The 12,852-nt window shown below is 43.3% G+C and overlaps 1 protein-coding gene across 2 annotated transcripts in view; it reads right to left on the bottom strand.

The window, feature by feature from the left end:
- dlc (deltaC) overlaps positions 1-11,578 on the bottom strand; it is a 46,576-nt gene extending 34,998 nt beyond the window's left edge. Inside the window, exons 1-7 of one of the 2 annotated variants that reach the window (XM_022202243.2) lie at positions 11,095-11,578; positions 10,431-10,673; positions 10,163-10,223; positions 9,623-9,880; positions 3,675-3,866; positions 965-1,134; positions 663-879 (exon numbers count right to left, since the gene is read on the bottom strand). In XM_022202243.2, coding sequence (XP_022057935.1) covers positions 663-879; positions 965-1,134; positions 3,675-3,866; positions 9,623-9,880; positions 10,163-10,223; positions 10,431-10,673; positions 11,095-11,145 — 1,192 coding nt within the window. In that variant the 5' untranslated portion in view covers positions 11,146-11,578. The remainder of the gene's footprint in view (positions 1-662; positions 880-964; positions 1,135-3,674; positions 3,867-9,622; positions 9,881-10,162; positions 10,224-10,430; positions 10,674-11,094) is intronic. The other variant, XM_022202242.2, reaches the window with a different exon arrangement.
- Between the last annotated feature and the right edge of the window lie 1,274 nt (positions 11,579-12,852).

The following is a 12,852-nucleotide window of genomic DNA, read 5'->3' as shown; positions in this document are numbered from 1 at the left end:
AGGAGTGATGGTTGCTGGAAATGTTCCTCTGTACCCCTATGGAGATATTCCATTAAACATTTCCAGCTACAATAGTCATTTACCACATTAACTATGTCTAGACTGGATTTATAATTCATTTAATGTTATCTTTATTGAAAAAAAAACTGCTTATCTTTTAAAATAAGGACATTTCTAAGTGACCCCAAATGTTTGGATGGTAGTTTATGTTACAACTTCTGAACATGGATATGGAAGTAGAATAAATTGCAAAAAGCGTGCAGCATATCCAAAAACCTTGATAATTTGCTCATGTTTTGTGCTACTCCTCCACAGCAGAAATGTCCTTTTTGTCTGTTGGTCACACTTAGAATGAAGTATTTTGGTGCAGAAAACCAAAACTGTGTTACTGACGTATGCTGACGGCAGGTCGTAGGAGGTCAAAGAGGTTATCCCTCACACTAAGCTACACAGTTCACAGATTTCCTCTTAATTCTGCACCAAACCCAACGCAGGTTTTGTCGCTTTGCTGTAGGAGAAGGAATAAATGTTCTACAGAATCACCTCAGCTGAGCTCGTGTTGATTAATATTCATGCATTTTTATCACTTAATAATAAAGTGTGATGCTGTGAGGAAGCTGAAGCCTGAGTCTAATCAGCAGAAGGTTATTTTAGCATTATACCATTAGCGCAGGGGTTGCTGCTGCATCTGTCGATCCTCTTCTCGCAGTTGGATCCGGTGTAGGTGGCCGGACATCTGCAGGTGTAGCCGCCAGTGGACTTTTCCACGCAGGTTCCTCCGTTGAAACATGGCCCGTCTGCACATTTCATGGCGCTGATCTCGCAGTTCTTCCCGTAGAAGCCTTGAGGACAGGTGCACGAGTAGTCGTTCTCCAGATCCTGCAGGAGAAACATCAGTTACAGCTCAACCACCGCCTGGAGACGAGCTCCGAGGTTCTGCAGGACGATTCGTTGCCGTACTCACTTTGCAGCTGCCGCCGTTCTTGCAGGGATTGCTGTCGCACTCGTTGGTCTCGATCTCACAGTTGTTGCCGGTGAACCCGGGCCGGCAGGTGCAGGTGTAGCTGCCCTGACCAGTGTTGGTGCAGGAGGCCCCGTTCTGGCAGGGCTTATGGTTGGTGCAGTAGTTCAGGTCTGCAGGAGCAAACAGCAGAATGGAGGTTAGAACCAGATTCTGAGATATGACAGCTTCCTCCTGCCACATTCTGGTTTGTGTTTGATCATCAAGGTTGAAATCTCTATAAATAAACACCTTCTGCACGTAAGAAAAGTAGACTGGTTTGAATTCACTGGATGCCAGAAATAATTTTCTTAACAGTGAAGAGATACAATGCTGAAAATAATCCAATTCTGTCACAAGAAACTTAAAATGCAACGAAGAAATTTAGTGGAGGTTCATAAAACACAAATTAAACATATATGGAAGCATCTTGTAAGTGTTTCTTTGTTTTTGGGGATGTTTTTTGCCTTTATTTAAACCGTTTGTAATGTAGAAAAACAGACAATGCTCTGGGAATTTGACACCCACATCTATTTTGTGTAACCGATAGTTTTCATCTCAAATAAAAAGGTGCTTTTGTGTCAGATGCAGCTGCCGTGACGGAGCTGAAAGGAGGCGAAAATTTAAGGATTCACATCATAATTAGTTGTTTCTACTCTCAGATGTACTTCGGATAAAAATGTCTGCGCAGTGAAACTGTAATTTAGCAAGCTTATTTTTTAACCAACAAACTGCAAACACAGAACACCTTTAACATCTGGACAGTCTTTCAAATTTTCTTCCATCAGTAAGTAAAGAGAATATGTAAATCAGAACAAGAACCTGACTGACATTTAAGAGTTTGTTCATATTGCAAAAGTCCACAAATGGTCGTTTCCAGATCATATGAAGTCTACAAACAGCTGCTACTGTGTTTACAACTGAATCTAATCATGATATAAACTGACATTTCTGTTTAATTAATATGACGAATGGTTAAAATGCACACTACGAGTTGTTGCTTTGGTCTATTCACATTTCTTGTTTTCTCCACTGTTACTATCAAATAAAACCCACCAGAAAGAAAAAAAAATAACAATCAATGGAAGAAACATACCTCAAAGGAATAGGGAAGAAAAAAATGTAAGAGGACCGAACATAGAGCCCTGAGGAACACCACGGAACATCTGGCAGGATAAATAATGTGTTTATTAGGTTTTATATGTTGGAAATGAAACAGTTAAGGATTCTTTCAGGACTCCAGAATAAGGAGAAGGTGCTTATTAATGTAAAGGCAGAAAAACTGATGGAAACGTTTCAAAAAAATTTATTATTATCAAAGTCATTTCCTTTGATTTGTGTCGAATGTTGCAGAAAATCCTAACCTGATTCTGGAAACATGAGTGTGAAGATGATACTGAGGGTCTGCTGAGGCTAGAACGAAGCATTGAAATTTAATATTTTAAAGTTCTGTTGATCCCCCCCAGTGATTAAACTCAATATGCAGCTCTTTTTGTGGCATCCGATCATATTTCCATATACTAAGATGATAAACAACTTTACGTTCAAGGGAAATTTGTTGATTTAACTCAATTAAAAAACCTAGAAATTTCTGTTTTGCAGGTTCCATTCATAATATTTTCTTCTTCCAACAAGCAGCTGCAAAGTCTTGACCTGATCATGAACTTAGTTCTGCTTTTAACCTTTCACTTCCTCATTTCAACTCCTGTTTTTACAACTGTTCATAAAGCTTTCACGTTTGTGAAAGAATTAACTTAGAACATGTAAATAAAAAGACTCTACCGGTAGAGGAGGAACATTTGGGGGGATGTCGTCTGGTTTTGGGTCACATTAGAAAGACAAAACTAACCAATTTCTCCATTTTCAAAGTTTTAAATACCTTCTGATCAGCTTAAGGTGCTGAATCCTGATGTTTATAGGTAGCTAATTGATGCCACATTGGTTAAACGTTGAATAATCTACATTAAGAGTAGATTTGCAGACTAGAATTTTGCTGGTTTGAAGCTCTGACTGCTGATAGGTCAAGTAAAATTGAGCTCATGAATGAAAAACTAAATTTTTACTAATTTTAGACAAATTTCAAGTAATTTTGGAAACGATTTCAGTAATTTTGGACATCGTTTAGTAATTTTGGACATTTTTTTTGTGATTTTGGACAAATTTATAGTAATTTTGGACATTTTTAAGTAATTTTGGACACATTTTAGTAATTTTGGACATTTTTAAGTAATTTTGGACATATTTTAGTAATTTTGGACATTTTTAAAATCATTTTGGACAAACTTTGACTCATTTTTGACTACTACTCATTCTATGCAAATATTTTTCATTTCCGTGCAGCGTTAATGAAGCGTGAAAGATTAATGCAGGTTGATTTTAACTGAAATAAACTGCAACTGAGCAGACTGCATAAACAGATGGTTACTTGTAGTCAGTGATCAAGCTTCTAATTAACATTTTAATTAATCTCATGCTGCTGCTTGCTCCACACAGCAGCTGTAGTCAACTGCTAGCTTGATGCTAACAGGTATTAGCATTCATTTGCAGTCCTAATCTGTATTTTAAGCTTCTTTCTTCTGCAAACTCTGGCAGAAAACCAGCAGGTGAAGCCGTGAGTGACTCGCCGGGTCACCTGTCCAGCCCACCAGGTGTCTGACCCTCAAGTGTGACCCACCTTGGTCGCAGTACAGGCCTCCCCAGCCCTCCTTGCAGTGGCACTGCCAGGGCTGCTGGCAGGTCCCGTGCAGGCAGCCCGGGTAGCGGGCGCAGTCTTCGCAGTGCTCGCCCTGCCAGCCCTGACGACACGCGCACTCGCCGGGTGACTCGCAGTAGCCGTGCTCCTCGCTGCAGCCCGCCGCACAGATGGCTGATGGGAGGAGGGGATGGGGAGGAGGGGGGAGGAGTAGAGAGGAGGAGGATAGTAGTGTGAGGGAGTCTCAAGTTCTTCATTCGAATCACAAAACAAACCCCCTCCTCCCCCCACTGTGGGCCTCACACACACACACACGTTTGTTTTTCTATACCGGTGGGGACTTACCATTGACTCCCATTCATATCTAACTCCTAACCCTTACCCTAACCTTAACCATCACCAAATCAATGCCTAACCCTAAACAAACGTTTTTGCACTTTTACATTTTTTATTAACAACAACATGGCCAAGAAAACGGTGTTGCCACCCGTGGGGACCTCATTTTAGGTCCCCACCGTAAGACAAGTCCCCACCTTTATAGCAAATAGTCAGGTCAAAGTCCCCACCGGTATAGCAGAAACAAGTACACACACACACACACACACACAGACACACACACACACACACACACACACACTCTTCTTGACCTCCTATCTTTGTGAGGACGTCTACCAGGACAATGCATTCTCTGTGCTGAAGCTACAAACCTGAACATTCATCTGCAGGATTTTGGTTCCCAGACAAAGCTGTCGGACCTCACAAGTACAGTAGACTGTCTGATTTTTTGCAACATCAGGCATCAACTTGAAATCAAATCCGACCCCCAAAACCAAACCTGGATCCTGAACCCAAACATGGACCTTTAAATCCAATCTAGACCCTTCAATATGTCTCTAAAATGGTGAAAATGTCAAAACCAGCACAAACAGGTCCTCAATCCGATGGGTCCTAGAAAAAGCTGCCGGACCTCACAAGTAGAGTCGAGCGTCTGGATTTTTGCAACATCAAGTATCAACTTGAACCCAAACTTGGACCCTAAACCTAAACCTGGACCCCTAAATTCAATCTAGACCCTTCAATGTGTCTCTAAAATGGTGAAAAAGTCAGAATTGACCCACGATGTCCAAAATGTCCTCTCACTGATGATCTGTACCCCCACAGTGGCTCTCACAAGGGCAGTTTTACAACCACACACACTCTTCTCAACCCCCTATCTTTGTGAGGACATCCACCAGGACAATGCATTTTCTGTCCTGAACTTCAAACCTGAACATTCGTCTGCGATCTTTTGGTTCCCAGAAGAAGTAGCTGGACCTCACAGTTTCTGTTTTTTGCAACATCAACCATCAACCTGAACCCAAACCTCCACCTTGAACCCAAACCTGAACCCCCAAAACTAAACCCAGATCTCCCAAATCAAGACTGGACCATTAAAAGTGTCTCTGAAATTGTGAAAAATTCAGAATCGGCCCAAAATGTCCTCACACTGATGGTCTAAATGCCCCCAGTGGCTCTCACAAGGATAGGTTTACAACCACACACACACAATCTTCTTGAACTCCTATCTTTGTAAGGATGTCCAACAACACGATGCATTTCCTGTCCAGAACCTCAAACCTGAACATTCATTGGCAAGACTTTGGTTCCCAGAAGAAGCTGTTGGACCTCACAATTGGAGTCAGTCTGTTTTTTTTAGCAACATCAACCATCACTGATGACCAACCTGCAACCAAAACCAAATCTGGAGCCTTAAATCCAATCTAGAACCTCAATTGTGTCTCTAAAATGGTGAAAACATCGAAATCTGCCCAAAATGTCCTCAAAAAAAGCTGTCAGACTTCAAAAATAGAATCAGTTTCTGCTTTTTTCTTTTGTAACATCGATCATCAACCTTAACCCAAACCTGGACCCTAAATCCAATCTGACCATTAAATATGTCTCTGAAATGGTGAAAAGGCTTATTCCATCCCAAAACACCAAATATTCAGGAAGGTGGTTGCAGCACCATCTTCAATTTTACTGTGGGTGCTGGTGGTGGAAGATCATGATAAAAAAGCTTTGTGTGCAAAATTACAGGCATCTACTCCCAGTAGTTTTTGAGTTATGGCATTTTCAAATTTTAATAATTTAGGCCAAAATGCCCTCCCCCCAATCCTCCCCTGGAATTTTTAGGTTTTAAAATGCTTATATCTCTGCTTCTGGGTATCAAAGAGACTTGAAATTTTTTCTCCAAACTCCCTACATGTTGGTGATGTCCTAGAAACAACATACACACTCAGGAGAAGTCTCTACAGAGACCACTCGCGAGTAGGGTTAAGGGTGTGAAAAATACCAGAAATCTTACAGATTAATGTCTTAGCACCATTTAGTATTGCTCTAGACCAGACTGGCTTATAACTTATACAGGGGGAGCCCTCTAGGCACATTGTTTAGAGAGATATGGACTGCTGAACATTGCCCCCCATGAAAAGTGCCTAATTTTCAAGGACCCTGAACTCAATGTAGCACAGATGGTAGAGATCTGCAAATTTGCACAGAAACTCATCTATCCTCTTATTATAGCTATGCAAAGTCCAAACTTCTAGCCATCACTGCATCATGCTCAATTTTACCCTCAAACTTGACCATTACTGGCTACTGGCGAATCTTAATCTATGCTATAGGGTACTATGTACAATAAGATGAAAATACATGTGTATCCACTGGTGTGGTAATTATGTTGGAAAATACTTGGGGCTTTGTGCATAACAATCCACTAATGATACAAAAGGTATTGATCATACACTGTCATACATTTTTCCATATTTTGCTCCAGATAGCTTTCATGTGATCCCGGCCATGTGATCTATTTATAAAAGTTTTCTCATATTGTATGTTGATGTATGCTTTAAAGAAATGTTTACTATTACTCTCAAAATATTTACTTCTTGGGGTTTGTTATTTCTGGGTTTGGAGCAGCTTTAATAGATCATGTGGCATTCCACATGAAACATGTATGATTGATATGAAAATCACATAAAAGTTGATTGCAGGTATTTTAAATATAATTATACTTGCCTATGTCCTATGTAGTGACATAGGGCTTGAAAGAGTTTTGTTCTTCAAGATTAGGTATGTCCAGGAAATTTTCAAGGTGAAATGATTTGTTCTGTAATCTCTTGAATGAAAGTAAGTATGTTTATTCTATTAAATTCAGAAGTTCAGTGGGCACAATTCAGCCCTTGCAAGTTATCTAAAAAATGTGCAAGTTATTTTTCCAACTCCATTTGTACACACCAGCATAAATATGCACACTATATATGGATAACAGGTAATGTTCAGATTCATGACTATCGAAAATGGCCTAGTTTGGGGGTAAAATTGAGCATGATGCAGTGATGGCTAGAAGTTTGGACTTTGCATGGCTATAGTAAGAGGATAGATGAGTTTCTGTCCAAATTTGCAGATCTCTACCATCTGTGCTACATTGAGTTCAGGGTCCTTGAAAATTAGGCACTTTTCATGGGGGGCAATGTTCACCAGTCCATATCTCTCTAAATAATGTGCCTAGAGGGCTCCCCCTGTATAAGTTATAAGCCAGTCTGGTCTAGAGCAATACTAAATGGTGCTAAGACATTAATCTGTGAGATTTCTGGTATTTTTAACACCCTTAACCCTAGTCGCGACTGGTTTTTACAAATAATTTATACATTTTGGGCAAGCCCCCCTGCTCTGTAGAGACTTCTCCTGAGTGTGTGTGTTGTTTCTATGACATCACCAACATGTAGGGAGCTTGGAGAAAAAAATTCAAGTCTCTTTGATACCCAGAAGCAGAGATATAAGCATTTTAAAACCTAAAAATTCCAGGGGAGGATTGGGGGAGGGCATTTTGGCCTAAATTATTAAAATTTGAAAATGCCATAACTCAAAAACTACTGGGAGTAGATGCCTGTAATTTTGCACATAAAGTTTTTTTTTTATCATGATCTCCCGCCTCTATCTTCCAAAGCCAAATTGAAAATGGTGCTGCAACCCCCATCTGTGAATTCAGGCGGAATTGGTCAAAAAGTAAAAAAATCGACACAAAATGTCCTCTCTCTGATGTCTGCAGGATTTTGGTTCTCAGAAAGAGCTGTCGGACCTCACAAGTACAGTCAGCTTCTGTTTCTTTGCAACATCAACCTGAACCCAGACCTGGACCTTTAAATCCAGTCCAGACCCTTTAATGTGTCTCTGAAATGGTGAAAAGTCAGAATCAGCTCAAACTGTCCTCAGTCTAAACCCCCACAGCAGCTCTCACAAGGATTATTTTGCAATCACACACACACACACACTCTTCTTGACCCCCTATCTTTGTGAGGATGTCCACCAAGACGATATATTTTCTGTCCTGAAGCTAAAACCCCGAACATTTGTCTGTAGGATTTTGGTTCCCAGAAGAAGCTGTTGGGCCTCACAAGTACAGTAAAGTGTCTGGTTTTTGTCAACATCAAGCATCAACCTGAACGCAAACCTGGATCCTGAACTCAAAACTGGACAATTAAATCCAATCCAGACCCCTCAATGTGTCTTTGAAATGGTGAAAAACTCAGAATCGGCCCAAAATGTCCTCAGTCCAATGGGTCCTAGAAAAAGCTGTCAGACTTCACAAGAAGAGTCAGCTTCTGTTTTTTTTTTTTTACAACTTCAACCATCACTAATGACCAACCTGAAACCAAATTTGGACAACCAAAACCAAACCTGGACCCTAAATCCAATCGAGAACCTCAAATGTGTCTCTGAAATGGTGAAAAAGTCAGAACCGACCCAAAACATTCTCAATCTGATGTCTACAGAACTTTGGGAACGCAAAAATGTTGTTGCACCTCACAAGTAAAGTCAATTTCTGGGTTTTTTTGCAACATCAACAGTCAACCCAAACCCCACCCGGTACCCTGAACCCTAAATCCCCTCTAGAACCTCAAATGTGTCTCTAAAATGGTGAAAAAGTCGAAATCAGCCCAAATGTCCTCAATCTGATGGGTACTTAAAAAAAAGCTGTCAGACCTCATAAATGGAGTCAGTTTCTGTTATTTTGCAAGTTCAGCCATCACTGATGACCAACAAAGACCAAACCTGGACCTTAAATCCAATCTGGACCCGCAAATGTGTCTCTAAAATGGTGAATAAAAAGTCAAAATCAGCTCAAAATATCTTCAATCCGATGGTCTAAACCCCCACAGCGGCTCTCACAAGGACAGTTTTACAACCCCACACACACCCACACACACACTCCTCCCCTCCTAGTGCTTGTTAAGTGCAGGACGAAGCAGCTGGTCCGCACAACAAAAGCAACACATGCCGTCTCCTTTCACGCAACGCGGCGCACATTAAGCTGCAGCGCGTGTCCCTGTTAAAGCAGGCGGGCCGGGGGCCACCAGGGCCCATTGTTGGGGCTCAAAACAAAAGGAGAGCAGCCTTCAGAGCCAACACACACTCTGGAAGCTGGAAACGACATAAGCTCTAAGATCTTTTCTTTTTATTGAGGCTGGGGGGCCGTGATGGCGTTGACAACTGCTTGACTTAACAATTTCAAGGACAAAAAAAATGAAGCGCCAAAGGTCCCTTTTCTTCACCTCCTCCTCCTCAATCTGAAGAAACGTTGGGATGAAAAATGGAGGGAGAACGGAGGAGGAGGAGGAGACTACTGTAAGAAAACACTGGGAGCTCCTGTTTTGGAGACACATTTTAACAGAATAACCTGCACTTCTGTTCACTGATTTTAGCATGAATCCTCCCCAGATGACATTATTACAGAAATATTAAAGGAATACTGCAGGAAATAGAAAATCAACTCCATAAAATGAAATTAAAGGAGCTTCATGGTGTGTTTTTGTTCAGTAAAATGCTTGAGGGTTGACTTTATTTGAACATGTAAGCGTTTGTTCTGCAGTGTCGGGTTCAGAACTCACGGTCTGAGCAGTACTCGCCCCTCCAGCCCTCCAGACAGTGCCGTTTCCCATCGTCGTCACAGGTGTAGTGTCCGAAGGTGTCGTTCCGAGGCCGGCAGTAGGCCGAACATGCCTCCCCGTGGTAGAACTCATTGCACACCACGTGGTAGGAGTAGCGCAGCTCGCTCTGGTTCCCGAAGTCCACGTCCTGGGACCACTCCTCCCCCACGGTGAGCTTCCGGCGGGTCGCCAGGCGGCTGATCAGGTTGTTCTGGTTCTCTGGAGGAGAGAGGAAGGGAAAGACGGGTGAAGGATCTGGAAAATGCTGAGATTTGATCATTTTCCTGTGTCGTATTCACCTGTGGAGCTCAATAAGGACTGTTAGAATAAACATAAATAACAAGCTTAAAATTGTTTTGGGCTGAAATGCCCCTAAAGTGTCAGAACTGAGCCTCCACGTGCACATGTGTGGAGCCCAGCATGAAGCCCAGTGTGATCTGTGTCCATGTGTTCCTGCTGTCGCCGCCTGGCGGTGAAGCAGCAGAACTGCAGCACTTTTACCTGTAGACTCCAGACCTGAAGACTCCGCGTTCCAGGCTTCAAGGATCAGAGAGAAAGTTCCCTGAAAGGAAGCAGAGAGACGCGTTTTATTTCACTTATTTACGCGTCAAGAATCAACAGCACGCAGGAACCGCTGCATACTTCATGGACAGATGTGCTGCAGGTGAGTTTTGTTGACTGATTGAGGAACTTAAAGGAAACCCGCGCGCTTTTGCCACGTTAATGTGAAGCGCGCCGTTAAACCCTCCGTGTGATTTCCGTCACCTACCGGCCACTTGAATTGAAAGGGCACCCTGATGGGCGCGCTCCCGGAGATGGAGTTGGAGTCCGCGCCGAAGACCTCCGTAAGCGCGGTGCCGTACGTGCACGGTGGCTCCGGGTTGATAACGTGCTGCGAGTGCTTGAGGCACACGCGGAAAAAGATCTGGCAGTCCTGCGACTGGAAGCGACAGATGCCGCGGGAGCTGGAGAAGGAGTCGATCTTCAGCTCGAACACCCCGGAGGAGAGGGCCTGAGGAGGGGAGAGGGTCAGACACCGGGAGGGAAGCTGAGTATACGGAGGTGGTGATGAAAGTGCATAAACAAGCACGATAATAATAATAATAAAAAATAGTCCCCTTATTCCTGGAAAACGGTTTATTTTACAAACAGAATTCTGATTTATAAATCTCAAGTCTGCATGTTTTACCAGGCAGATATCTGAAAAAGTTTTTTAATTAAAATATGTGTAATTAAGAGGGCATTTAAATAAAGTAAAACCATAAAAATGAGACATTTCTTTGGTCTAAGAGGACACGGAAAGATTTGGAGCCGTGCGTAAAAGTCGTGCGCTTTTACGCACGCGTCGCCCCGTAAACCACCACATTAAAATAAACCAGTGCGCTTCTGGAGTGAACAGATGAAGGGACTCCGCTGCTGTCGGAGCTACTCACCGTCTGCGCCGCTACGAGCAGCAGGAGACACGGCAGGAGCAAACGCGCCATGTCGGAGCGTCCAGGGCTCGGTGCGCCGCAGGTCCGGATCTGTGCGTAAAATCCAAACGGATCCAAAAAGGAAACGGAGCGCGACACCTGAAGAACTGAGAGAAGGGGAAAAAACGCCCCTGGAGAGGAGTAAAGTCGGTATGTGTTTGTGTATCAGCGCTCTGCTGGACAGACAAGGAACCAACTGGGAGGAAAAACCCTCTCAGCCGCTGAACTCTGGACTGCTGCAGCTGCGGTCACACCTCCGCTTTATACCGGAGGAGGAGGAGGAGGAGGGGGCGCTGCAAGAAATATCAACCTGAAGAACCTCCTCCTCCTCCAGGGTTCCTGCTGCAGCTCAAACCGAAACAGATGAGAGCTGAAGGCCGTCGATTCGTCCGGAGGAACGAGTTGAGACACGAAGAAAAACGGTTTGTCCCGAAGAACCGCGGAAGAAACGGGACATTTCTTACAGCGTGGAGCCTCAGAGGGGCGGGAGGGGTGGAGGTGGGGGCACAGAGGGGTAACAGGGCCCCCGCTTTGATTCGCTTTCACCGCCGAGGGGGCAATTAGAGCGGGGCAATAGAACAAACTGTCAGGCGACAGGAGCTGCGGCCAAACGCTCCTTTTACTGCCTCCCCACGGCCGCACCGACACACACCTGGAAAACACAACCAGCCACGAAACATTCAGATTTAACCCACATTTATATGACAAAGTCCAATTTCAACTGTAGACTCTAAGAGAATTCACTGTGAGAAACACGAATTTACCAAATTATTGAACTCTTAGGAGATGTTGCAGCATTTACAGCTTAAAAGGTCCAAAAAGTAAATAAAGGTGCAAAAACCTGAACAGGTTTAGGGAGGGGACGCCCACGGTAAACTACACGCACGCGCCCGCACACGTGAACAATTAAAGCTTCCGATCAGTGTGTGTTAGAGTGTATAATATAGTGCGTCTGTTTTATAATGTTTTAGTGCGTTTTGATGTGCCAACAGTATGTGTTTATATTTTAGTGTGTCTGTTTTGTAGTGTGTGTTCTCCGGTTTGATTGGTCAGACTATTTGATCCAGCGCTGCTTCCATCTGACAGTAGAACCTTCACCAGCAGGATCTTCTCCTGGTGGTTTCCTCTTGGAGAACAAGTTCCATAGAATCCATAGAACTCGTTCTAGAGTCCTGACAGGACCGTGGTGTCTACAGGAAGTAGACAGAAAAGGATTCACAGTCTGTTCAGTGAAGAGCTGGTTTTAGTCTTTACTAAAGACTGAACAGAGTTTGGGAACTGGTTCCACCACCAGGAACCATAGAGGAGAAGAGTCCAGCTCTGGACCGAGCTGATGTTGATCAGGAACCTTCTGCTGGACGGACAGAGTGTAGACCTGGAGGAGGGTTTTCATTCTAGATTTGAATCCATTTCTCCACCAGCATCTACTCAGCTCCACTCAGTTTAGGTCGTTTCCATGACAGCTGAGCTCCACCTCCTCATAGACGGAGTCACTAAACACTCACCGTCCTCCAACATGTTCTCCAACAATGCAGCGGTGGAGGCGGGGTCGCTGGAGAGATTAGAGACCTGGAGATGAGCTGCATGTTCAGACAGGAACGGTCTGATCTTAGTTCAGTTTTATTACTTTTTACGTCTCTCTAATGATATTAAACAACATTATCTATCAATCAATCGATTCTAATCAATAAATTCCACCGTTTATTTTCACCATAAACA

Source organism: Acanthochromis polyacanthus, chromosome 13, assembly GCF_021347895.1.
Source record: "Acanthochromis polyacanthus isolate Apoly-LR-REF ecotype Palm Island chromosome 13, KAUST_Apoly_ChrSc, whole genome shotgun sequence".
In the NCBI taxonomy this organism is placed as follows: domain Eukaryota; kingdom Metazoa; phylum Chordata; class Actinopteri; family Pomacentridae; genus Acanthochromis; species Acanthochromis polyacanthus.
Note: the sequence above shows the minus strand (reverse complement) of the source record. Positions and strands in the feature narration are given on the sequence as shown.